Below are 12,500 nucleotides of genomic sequence, written 5' to 3' on the forward strand. Positions count from 1 at the left end.
GAGAGAGTGAGTGTGTCAGACAGAGAGATAGAGAGTGAGATTGAGTGTGTCAGACAGAGAGAGAGAGAGTGTCAGACAGACAGAGAGACAGTGTGTATAACAGACAGAGAGAGAGTGTCAGACAGAAAGAGAGAGAGAGAGTGTGTCAGACAGAAAGAGAGAGAGAGTGTGTCAGACAGACAGAGAGTGTCAGACAGAGAGAGAGAGTGTGTGTCAGACAGAGAGAGTGAGTGTGTCAGACAAACAGAGAGAGAGAGAGAGTCAGACAGAGAGGGAGAGACAGAGGGAGAGTGTGAGTGTGTCAGACAGGGAGAGAGAGTGTGTCAGACAGAGGGAGAGAGAGAGAGAGGGTGTCAGACAGTGACAGAGAGAGAGAGAGGGTGTCAGACAGTGACAGAGAGAGAGTGTGTGTCAGACAGTGACAGAGAGAGAGAGAGTGTGTCAGACAGTGACAGAGAGAGAGAGAGAGTGTCAGACAGTGACAGAGAGAGAGAGAGTGTGTGTCAGACAGTGACAGAGAGAGAGAGAGAGAGTGTCAGACAGTGACAGAGAGAGAGAGAGTGTGTGTCAGACAGTGACAGAGAGAGAGAGAGAGAGTGTCAGACAGTGACAGAGAGAGAGAGGGAGTGTGTCAGACAGAGAGAGAGAGAGTGTGTCAGACAGTGAGAGTGAGAGAGAGAGTGTCAGACAGTGACAGAGAGAGAGAGAGAGAGTGTGTCAGACAGTGACAGAGAGAGAGAGAGAGTGTGTCAGACAGTGACAGAGAGAGAGAGAGAGAGGGTGTCAGACAGTGAGAGAGAGAGAGATTGTGTCAGACAGTGACAGAGAGACAGAGAGGGTGTCAGACAGTGACAGAAAGAGAGGGAGTGTGTCAGACAGTGACAGAGAGAGAGGGAGTGTGTCAGACAGTGACAGAAAGAGAGGGAGTGTGTCAGACAGTGACAGAGAGAGAGGGAGTGTGTCAGACAGTGACAGAAAGAGAGGGAGTGTGTCAGACAGTGACAGAAAGAGAGGGAGTGTGTCAGACAGTGACAGAGAGAGAGGGAGTGTGTCAGACAGTGACAGAAAGAGAGGGAGTGTGTCAGACAGTGACAGAGAGAGAGGGAGTGTGTCAGACAGTGACAGAGAGAGAGAAGGAGTGTGTCAGACAGACAGAGAGAGATAGGGAGTGTGTCAGACAGTAACAGAGACATTAATGTCTCAGCTCAGTGTGAATTTTATCTTTAACCGGCCGGTTCCTGGATTAAACCGTCTCCCAGCCGGACACACCCCCTTGTCCTGAGACTGGCGAATGAGAAAGCTCCATTGCCCTGATTGGACAGGACTTTAATACTGGGGATTTGGACTCTATAAGACTTGTCGCTGGACAGTGGCTGGAGAGAGTGATTCCTAGTCGAGAGCTCCAGCGAGTGAGGTGCAAGAGAGTGAAGCAGAGAGAGAGAGAGAGAGAGAGAGAGAGGGGGGGGGGTGGGGAGAGACAGACAGAGAGAGAGGCAGAGACAGAGAGGCAGAGAGAGAGAGGCAGAGAGAGAGAGAGGCAGAGAGATAGAGGGGGGCTGGGTAGAGAGAGAGAGACAGAGAGAGAGAGAGGGACAGAGAGAGAGAGGGGTAAGAGAGAGAGAGAGAGACAGAGAGACAGAGAGAGGGAGAGTGAGGGAGGAGAGAGAGAGACAGAGAGAGAGAGAGGGAGAGTGAGGGAGGAGAGAGAGAGAGACAGAGAGAGAGAGAGAGACAGAGAGAGAGAGGGAGAGAGAGAGAGAGAGAGACGGGGAGAGAGAGACAGAGAGAGAGAGAGACAGAGAGAGGCAGAAGCAGAGAGAGAGAGAGAGCGAGACGGGAGGAGTGTGGAGGGGAGGGGTGGAGGTGGTGGAATCAGAGCGAGAGTGTTGACAGGGAGGAGGGGGATAGGAGCGAGCAGCAAGGCGAGGGGAGAGGAGGAAGTGCCGAGAGAGGAGGAGTGGGGGGGGGGGAGTGGAGAACAGGAGAGAGAGTGAGAGAGAGAGAGAGAGAGAGAGGCTTGGCGAGCGGAGGAGGAGGAGGAGGAGGGAGCCGGGTGGTGAGTGGAGGGGGGGTAGGTGGGCACCGGACGGAGGGACGGAGGGAGGGAGGGAGGGAGGGCAGATGGCGGAGCTCTTCCCGGAGGCTCCTGCCTCTCCCCTCGCCCTCAGCTACCTCGACGACTTTGACCTGCTGAACCTCGAGGTGAAGAGGGAGGCGCCGGAGGCCGGGCCCTGGCCCCACCCCCACCCGCCTGGGGGTGGAGGAGGGTCCCTCGCCTCCACCCCCTGCAGCTCCCTGCCCTCCTCGCCCGGCCTCAGCGATCCCCCCGCCGGGGGCCAGGGGGTCCTGGAGGAGCTGTACTGGGCGCCCGGCGAGGACGGGGGCCCGCTCGGCACTTTGGCCACAGGGGGCGGCGCCGGGTGCCAGCTCCCGGCCTTCGACGGCTTCTGCCCCCTCCACCCGGCCCTCCACCTGCTGCCGTTCCCAGCCGGGGGTTGCCTCGAGCAGCCGCCATTGTTGCCCACCGGCCAGGTAAGGAACAATCCCCCCCACCCTTGCCCCGGCGGGTGGGCGGGCTTCGTGGGGAGGGGAAGGGGGGAAGGGCTTGGCATTGGCGGGCTAGTGGGTGGGACCCGGCAGAACGGGCGTTGGGTGGGGAGGCAGTTTGGGTGAAATGTTGGGTGGCACCGGTGAACGGGTAGAAGGCTTTCGTGCTTCAGGTGAGCCAGTTTTGGTGAATTGCTGATGGTTTCGGAGATTTGGGGATGATTTTGGTGAGAGGGCAACGGTTTTGGTGAATCGGCGATGATTTGGGGGAATCAGTGATTGTTTTGGGGAATCTGCAATGGTTGCGGTGAATTGGCGATGGTTTTGGTGAATCTATGAGGTTTTGGTGAATTGGTGATTGTTTTGGTGAATCGGCAATGATTTTGGTGAATTGACGTTGGTTTTGGTGAATCAGCAAAGGTTTCGGGAATCTGCTATGGTTTTGGTGAATCGGCGATGGTTTTGGTGAATCGGCAATGGTTTTGGGGAATCTGCTATGGTTTTGGTGAATTGGCGGTGATTTTGGTGAACTGGCGATGGTTTTGGTGAATCGGCAATGATTTTGGTGAACTGGCGATGGTTTTGGTGAATCGGCAATGATTTTGGTGAATTGGCGTTGGTTTTGGTGAATCGGCGATGGTTTTGGTGAATTGGCGAAGGTTCTGGTGAATCGGCAATGATTTTGGTGAATTGACATTGGCTTTGGTGAATCGGCGATGATTTTGGTGAATTGGCGATGGATCTGGTGAATCGGCAATGGTTTTAGTGAATTGGCGATGGTTTTGGTGAATTGGCGATGGTTTTGGTAAAATGATGTTTTGGTGAGTTTGTGCTGGTTTCAGTAAATCGGTAATGGTTTTGGAGAATCAGAGGTTTTGGTGACACAGTTTTTGGAGAATCGGTGATGGTTTTGATAACTTGGTGATGATTTTGGTGAACTGGCAATGATTTGGGGGAATTAGTGATGGTTCTGGTGAATTGGTGATGGTTTTAGTGAATGTTGGCTTCAATAAATTGGTGACAGTTTTGGTGAATGGGTGATGCTTTTGGTAAAGTCATGATGTTTTGGTGAATTTGTGTTGGTTTCAATAAATCGGTGATGGTTTTGGTGAATGAGGGGTTTCGGTGAATCAGGTTTTGGAGAATCGGTGATGATTTTGGTGAAGCGGTGATGGTTTTAGTGAATGAGGGGTTTCGGTGAATCAGGTTTTGGAGAATCAGTGATGGTTTTGGTGAATTGGTGATGATTTTGGTGAAGCGGTGATGGTTTTAGTGAATTGCGATGATTTGGGGAATCGGTGGTTTAGGAGAATGGGTGATGGTTTTGGTGAACTGGGGATGATTTGGGGGGATTGGTGATGGTTTTGGAGAATCGGTGATGGTTTTGGTGAATCAGAGATGGTTTTGGTGAATTGGTGATGGTTTTGTTGAATTGGCGATGGTTTTCGTGAATCGGCGAGGATTTGGTGAGTGGGCGATGGTTTTGGTGAATTGGCGATGGTTCTGGGGGATTAGTGGTGGTCTCGGTGAATCAGTGATGGTTTGGGTGACTGAGTGGTGGTTATGGTAAATGAGTGATTGCTTTGGTGAACTGGTGATTGTTTCGGTGAATGTGTGTTGGCTTCAGTAAATCGGTGACAGTTTTGGTGAATATGTGATGCTTTTGGTGTAGTCATAATGTTTCAGTGAATGTGTGTTGGCTTTAGTAAATCAGTGATGGTTTTGGTGAATGTGGGGTTTTGGTGAATCGTGTTTTGGAGAATTGGTGATGGTTTTGGTGAATTGGTGATGGTTTTCGTGAACTGGCGATTATTTGGGGGAATTGGTGATGGTTTTGGTGAATTGGTGATGGTTTTAGTGAATTGGTGATGGTTCTGGGGGATTGACGGTGGTCTTGGTGAATCAGTGATGGTTTGGGTAACTGGTTGGTGGTTATGGTAAATGGATGATTGTTTTGGTGAGTTTGTGCTGGTTTCAGTAAATCGGTAATGGTTTTGGAGAATCAGAGGTTTTGGTGACACAGTTTTTGGAGAATCGGTGATGGTTTTGATAACTTGGTGATGATTTTGGTGAACTGGCAATGATTTGGGGGAATTGGTGATGGTTCTGGTGAATTAGTGATGGTTTTAGTGAATGTTGGCTTCAATAAATTGGTGACAGTTTTGGTGAATGGGTGATGCTTTTGGTAAAGTCATGATGTTTTGGTGAATTTGTGTTGGTTTCAATAAATCGGTGATGGTTTTGGTGAATGAGGGGTTTCGGTGAATCAGGTTTTGGAGAATCGGTGATGATTTTGGTGAAGCGGTGATGGTTTTAGTGAATGAGGGGTTTCGGTGAATCAGGTTTTGGAGAATCAGTGATGGTTTTGGTGAATTGGTGATGATTTTGGTGAAGCGGTGATGGTTTTAGTGAATTGCGATGATTTGGGGAATCGGTGGTTTAGGAGAATGGGTGATGGTTTTGGTGAACTGGGGATGATTTGGGGGGATTGGTGATGGTTTTGGAGAATCGGTGATGGTTTTGGTGAATCAGAGATGGTTTTGGTGAATTGGTGATGGTTTTGTTGAATTGGCGATGGTTTTCGTGAATCGGCGAGGATTTGGTGAGTGGGCGATGGTTTTGGTGAATTGGCGATGGTTCTGGGGGATTAGTGGTGGTCTCGGTGAATCAGTGATGGTTTGGGTGACTGAGTGGTGGTTATGGTAAATGAGTGATTGCTTTGGTGAACTGGTGATTGTTTCGGTGAATGTGTGTTGGCTTCAGTAAATCGGTGACAGTTTTGGTGAATATGTGATGCTTTTGGTGTAGTCATAATGTTTCAGTGAATGTGTGTTGGCTTCAGTAAATCAGTGATGGTTTTGGTGAATGTGGGGTTTTGGTGAATCGTGTTTTGGAGAATTGGTGATGGTTTTGGTGAATTGGTGATGGTTTTCGTGAACTGGCGATTATTTGGGGGAATTGGTGATGGTTTTGGTGAATTGGTGATGGTTTTAGTGAATTGGTGATGGTTCTGGGGGATTGACGGTGGTCTTGGTGAATCAGTGATGGTTTGGGTAACTGGTTGGTGGTTATGGTAAATGGATGATTGCTTTGGTGAATTGGTGATGGTTTCGGTGAATGTGTGTTAGCTTCAATAAATCGGTGACAGTTTGGGTGAATGGGTGATGCTTTTGCTAAAGTCATGATGTTTTGGTGAATATGTGTTGGTTTCAGTAAATCGATGATGGTTTTGGTGAATCAGGGGTTTTGGTGAAGTAGGTTTTGGAGAATCGGTGATGGTTTTGGTGAATAGGCGATGGTTTTGGTGAATCTGCGATGGTTTTGGTGAATTGGCAATGGTTCTGGGGGATTGGCGGTGGTCTTGGTGAATCAGTGATGGTTTGGGTGACTGAGTGGTGGTTATGGTAAATGAGTGATTGCTTTGGTGAACTGTTGACAGTTTCAGTGAATGTGTGTTGGCTTCAGTAAATCAGTGACAGTTTTGGTGAATGGGTGATTCTTTTGATGAAGTTATAATGTTTTGGTGAATGTGTGTTGGCTTCAGTAAATCAGTGACAGTTTTGGTAAATGGGTGATTCTTTTGGTGAAGTTATAATGTTTTGGTGAATGTGTGTTGGCTTCAGTAAATCAGTGCTGGTTTTGGTGAATTGTGCTTTGGTGAATCGGTGATGGTTTTGGTGAATAGGCGAGGGTTCTGGGGGATTCAGTAATGGTTTTGGTGAATATGTGTTGGCTTCAATAAATCGGTGATGGTTTTGGTGAATTGGGTTTTGGTGAATCGGGTTTTGGAAAATCGATGTTGGTTTTGGTGAATCAGTGATGATTTTGGGGAATTGGTGATGATTTGGGGGAATTGGGGATGATTTGGGGGAATTGGCGATGATTTGGGTGAATCGGCTATGGTTTTGGTGAATCAACGATGGTTTTGATGAATCGGCGATGGTTTCGGTGAATTGTGTTGCCTTCAGTAAATCGGTGACAGTTTTGGTGAATGGGTGATGCTTTTGATGAAGTTATAATGTTTCAGTGAATGTGTGTTGGCTTCAGTAAATCAGTGATGGTTTTGGTGAATCGTGCTTTGGTGAATTGGTGATGGTTTTGGTGAATAGGCGATGGTTCTGGGGGATTGGTGGTGGTCTCAGTGAATCAGTGATGGTTTGGGTGACTGAGTGGTGGTTATGGTAAATGAATGATTTCTTTGGTGAACTGGTGATAGTTTTGATGAATGTATGTTGGCTTCAGTAAATCAGTGATGATTTTGGTGAATTGTGCTTTGGTGAATCAGTGATGGTTTTGGTGAATTGGTGGCGATTTAGGGGAATCGGTAATGGTTTTGGTGTATTGGCGATAATTTGGGGGAAGCGGTGATGGTTTTGGTGAATCGGCGATGGTTTTGGGGAATCAGTGATGGTTTTGGTGAATCAGCGATGAATTGGGGGAATTGGTGATGGTTTTGGTAAATTGGTGATGGTTGTGATGAATTGGTGATGGTTTCGGTGAATGTGTGTTGGCTTCAGTAAATCAGTGATGGTTTTGGTGAATCAGGGGTTTTGGTGAATCGAGTTTTGGTGAATCAGTGATGGTTTTGGTGAATCGGCGATGATTTGGGGGAATCAGTGATGGTTTTGGGGAATCGGTGATGGTTTGGTGAATCGGCAGATTTGGGGGTATTGGTGATGGTTTTGGTGAATTGGCAATGATTTGGGGGAATCAGTGATGGTTTGGTGAATTGGCAATGATTTGGGGGAATCAGTGATGTTTTTGGGGAATCAGTGATGGTTTTGGTGAATTGGCAATGATTTGGGGGAATTGGTGATGGTTTTGGTGAATTGGCAATGATTTGGGGGAATCAGTGATGGTTTTGGTGAATCGGTGGATTTTGGTAAATCGGCGATGGTTTTGGTGAATCGGCGATGGTTTTGGTGAATCGGTGATGGTTTGGGTGAAGTGGCGATGGCTTGGGTGAAGCTGTGATGGGTTTTGGCGCGTGGGTGGGTGGCCTTTGGTGACACGAATGGATCTGGGTGAACCGTCTAGTGCTTTGGTGAGCAGAGGTTTAGGCTTGGGTGGCCAGGCGGTGGGTATCGGTTGTGTTTTGTTGAGCCTCTTGGCCCATTCCACCAGCTAACGTTGGATCTTCTCTTTCCTTTTCCCCATTCTCTCTCTCCCCTACCCCCCCACCTTCCAACCCACCCATCCACCGACTCCTCCTCCTCTGGCAGTTCCAGGCCCCCCATCGACCACCCGAGCACATCAGCGACGAGCAGCTAGTGGGCATGTCGGTGCGTCACCTGAACCACCAGCTGCGGGGTCTGGGCAAGGACGAGGTGGGGCGACTGAAGCAGAGGCGCAGGACCCTGAAGAACCGGGGCTATGCCCAGTCCTGCCGATCCAAGCGGGTCCACCAGCGCCAAGCCCTGGAGAGTGAGAAGCGGCAGCTGCTGGAGCAGTTGACACGGCTGCGGTCCGAGGCCGGGCGCCTCGCCAGGGAGCGGGATGCCTATCAGAGCCGGTGCCAGAGGTTGACACAAGGAGGAGCAGGAGGAGGAAACGGAGGAGGAGGAGGACCCTCAACCGAGGAGCCACTGTCCCCTGGCTTCTACCTGTGACCGAGCGGCGAGAAGGAGGGAGCGAGATATTGTGGGGGCGGTGGGGTAGGGAAGGGTAAGGGTTGGTAATGGGGGTGGGTGGGAGGGGGTGGGTGGGGGAGGGGAGGGCGATGCCAGTTCGGGAACCAGATTGGCACATGGCACCCCCGGTGGGGGGGGGGGGAGCTGTTGGGGGACCTGGGCATATTGTCAACTGCGCAACCCCCTCCCCTCCACCCCCCCCACCCCAATCAGAATTGACCTCCTTCCACACCCCTCCCCCCCCCCACCTCAGCAAGGGCGGGATTTAATCCCCCCCGCACCCACTCACCCAGGGGTAGTTTACCAATCAGAATCGACCACCCCACCCTCCCCAGGGTGGGCGGGATTTAATCCCCCCGCACCCACTCACCCAGGGGTAGTTTACCAATCAGAATCGACCACCCCACCCTCCCCAGGGTGGGCGGGATTTAATCCCCCCGCACCCACTCACCCAGGGGTAGTTTACCAATCAGAATCGACCACCCCACCCTCCCCAGGGTGGGCGGGATTTAATCCCCCCGCACCCACTCACCCAGGGGTAGTTTACCAATCAGAATCGACCACCCCACCCCCGCCCCCAGTGTGGGTGGGATTTAATCCCCCCGCACCCACTCACCCAGGGGTAGTTTACCAATCAGAATCGACCACCCCACCCCCCCCCCCAGCGTGGGTGGGATTTAATCCCCCCGTACCCACTCACCCAGGGGCAGTTTACCAATCAGAATCGACCTCCCCGCATCCTCCCCCCACCCCCCCCCCCAGTGTGGACAGGATTTAATCTCGTTGACCCGCACTGCCCTTTTAAGACGAAGACCAGGCCGCCCTGTTCAAACCAGGTGCCCGATGCCCTCGTTGTGGGGGGTGGGGGGGAGCGGTTCCCAGTCTCACCCCTCCCCCCACCACCGTGACAGGGTGAAGGGGGGGGCGGGAGGGCAGAAGCCGGCGGCTCTGGGGGGCCCGACGTGACTCCGCCCACTTCCCCTTCCCTCCCTCCCTTCCGGGAGCCCCCACTTATACGTGCTCAACGCATCCGGTTCTTCCATCGTCCCCTTTCGCCCTTCCCACACCCCTCCCCCCCCCCCAACCCAAGGTGGGTGGGGTGGGGGAGATGGTTGTGGGAGAGAGAGGTGGAGGGGGAAGGGACGAGGTAAAGGGAGAACCGTGCAGAGAACGACTCCACAAAGTTGTGGGGGGGGTGGCGGTGGGGGGGCTGGCGGGTGTTGGGGGTGGGGCCATGCCGATTTTACCCCCCCCCCCCACCACTTTAAGACTGACCCACCCTCCCCTCCATCCCTTCCGACCCTCTTCAGGCTGACGGCGATGAGTTTGAGGGATTGGATCCGACGGGGCATGAGCCAACATGAGTTCGACAGGGGAGGAGGTTCGATCCGGATCTGTGGAGGCGTCGGGAGCTGTTCCTGGATTGGCGAAAAGATATGGTGGGGGTTGGGGTGGGGAGAGATAGGAGGGATTGGACTCCGAGAGCAGCAGCCTTCAGAGGCCGGTGGACTGCGTGGCTGTTTCCAGACTGACCAACGGGACCTGGGGCCTTTGCCCCAAGAGGACTGGGGGGAGCTGAGCCTCACCGAGCTTTGGGGGCCACCTCTGGAGCGATGGCACTCAGATCTGGGATGCCGCGCCTCTGGAAGGAGAGACGGTGAGGGCGTAGTGCAGTCCAGGGTGATACCAGGGCTAAAAGGGGGTACGTCAGGCCTCTGTCCAGGGCCGAGGGAACTGGGTAAAGGCAGGCTGTGGCCTAGTCGATGTGGCAAAGCCTGATTGGGGCCTAGTCGGCACGGCAGAGCCTCGTTGCGGCCTAGTCGATGTGGCAAAGCCTGCCTGGGGCCTAGTCAGCACGGCGGAGCCTCGTTGCGGCCTAGTCGATGTGGCAAAGCCTGCCTGGGGCCTAGTCAGCATGGCGGAGCCTCGTTGCGGCCTAGTCGATGTGGCAAAGCCTGCCTGGGGCCTAGTCGGCACAGTGAAGCTTCATTGCAGCCTAGTCAATGCGGCAAAGCCTAACTGGGGCCTAGTCAGCGCAACGAAGCCTCATTGTGGCCTAGTCAATGTGACAAAGCCTGCCTGGGGCCTAGTCAGCGCGGCGAAGCCTCATTGCGGCCTAGTCAATGCGACAAAGTCTGCCTGGGGCCTAGTCAGCACAGTGAAGCCTCATTGCGGCCTAGTCAATGTGACAAAGCCTGCCCTGCAATCCACTACCTCATGGCGGCCTAATGCAATGGAGCCAGCCTGGGAGCCATGGTCAGCATTACAAATCCGCACTCTGACTTTATGGTCGATGCGATGAAACATGCCAGGGGCCTAGAGAAGGAAGCCAACTCCATCTATGTAATTGTACACAAGGGTGGCCTGTCAAAAAACTGATATCACACCTAGTGTGTGGTCAGCCTGAAACCATATACACACATACACATACACACACACAGACATACTCAAACACACACACATACACACGCACAGACATACTCAAACACACACACATACACACACACAGACATACTCAAACACACACATGCATACATACTCACACACACTCTCACACACAATCACATATTCACACACTCACACTCACATTCACACATACATGCACATACACACACACATACATACACACATAAACACACGCATACACACATACATACACACAGACATACTCAAAAACACACACACACACACACATAGACATACTCAAACACACACATACATGCATACTCACACACACTCTCACATACACACATATTCACAAACTCACACTCACATTCACACACACATACACACACACACATACATACACACATAAACACACGCATACACACATACATACACACAGATATACTCAAAAACACACACATACACACATACATACTCAAACACACACATACACACACACATACATACACACATACTCAAACACACACAAAAACACACTGTCTCACACACACACATACACACACACTTACAGACACACTCTTACAAACACACACGTACATGCACACATGCAGTCATTCATATACATATACATGCACACACACAAGCATGTACGCACATGCACAGATGCAAACATGCACATACTCATAGACACCGACACGCATACACAGACACACACAGGCACACACATTCAATCTCACACACACACACACTCAAACTCTCTCTCTCACACACACACATGCATACAGAGTCACACACATGCATACACACACACATATACATGCACTTGCACACATATACACTCACTCGCACACATATACATGCACTCGCACACATATACATGCACTCACACACATATACATGCACTTGCACACATATACACTCACTCGCACACATATACATGCACTCGCACACATATACATGCACTCACACACATATACATGCACTCGCGCACTTACACACACATATACATACATACACACACTCACACACATATACATGCACTCACACACATATACACGCACTCACACACATATACACATGCACATATACACACACAAATATACACTCACTCACACACATATACATGCACTCACACAAATACACGCACTCACACACATATACATGCACTCACACACATATACACACACACACAAATACACACACACACGTATACACGCACTCACACACATATACATGCACTCACACACATATACGCGCACACACACATATACATACATTCACACACATATACACACACACACAAATACACACACATACACACACACACACATACACGCACTCACACACATATACATGCACTCACACACATATACACACACACACAAATACACACACACACACATATACACGCACTCACACACATATACACGCACTCACACACATATACACGCACTCACACACATACACACACATATACATACTCACATATACATGCACTCACACACATATACACGCACTCACACACATATACACGCACTCACACACATACACACACATATACACGCACTCACACACATACACACACATATACACGCACTCACACACATATACACGCACTCACACACATATACACGCACTCACACACATACACACACATATACACGCACTCACACACATACACACACATATACACGCACTCACACACATACACACACATATACACGCACACACACATATACACACACTCACACACATGCTGCACACACACAAAGGCAGCTAACCCCCTTTCAGCTGCACACATCGAATATGCAGCCCAGAAGATGGCCATTAGGCCCATCTGCTCCGGTGTTTCCCTGGGCTTCTCTGCTGCACACAAGGCCTCCACCCATCCTGCCTTGATCTCCCCCTATTCCACAC

The 12,500-nt window shown here is 50.8% G+C and overlaps 1 protein-coding gene across 1 annotated transcript; it reads left to right on the top strand.

Moving 5' to 3' along the window:
* The first annotated feature begins 2,121 nt into the window (after positions 1-2,121).
* On the top strand, positions 2,122-8,177 carry LOC121270610 (transcription factor MafA-like). Its single transcript, XM_041175991.1, has 2 exons — positions 2,122-2,532; positions 7,770-8,177. The coding sequence occupies exons 1-2, from the start codon at positions 2,122-2,124 to the stop codon at positions 8,154-8,156; spliced, it is 798 nt and encodes a 265-aa protein (XP_041031925.1). The 3' UTR covers positions 8,157-8,177.
* The last annotated feature ends 4,323 nt before the right edge of the window (positions 8,178-12,500 follow it).

The sequence above is a fragment of the Carcharodon carcharias genome, chromosome 27 (genome assembly GCF_017639515.1).
Source record: "Carcharodon carcharias isolate sCarCar2 chromosome 27, sCarCar2.pri, whole genome shotgun sequence".
Classification (NCBI taxonomy): Eukaryota; Metazoa; Chordata; class Chondrichthyes; order Lamniformes; family Lamnidae; genus Carcharodon; species Carcharodon carcharias.

Coding starts and splice junctions, on each gene's coding strand:
- LOC121270610 (XM_041175991.1), top strand. CDS start 2,122: ATGGCGGAGCTCTTCCCGGAGGCTCCTGCCTCTCCCCTCGCCCTCAGC. Junction 2,533..7,769: donor CATTGTTGCCCACCGGCCAG/GTAAGGAACAAT, acceptor CTCCTCTGGCAG/TTCCAGGCCCCCCATCGACC.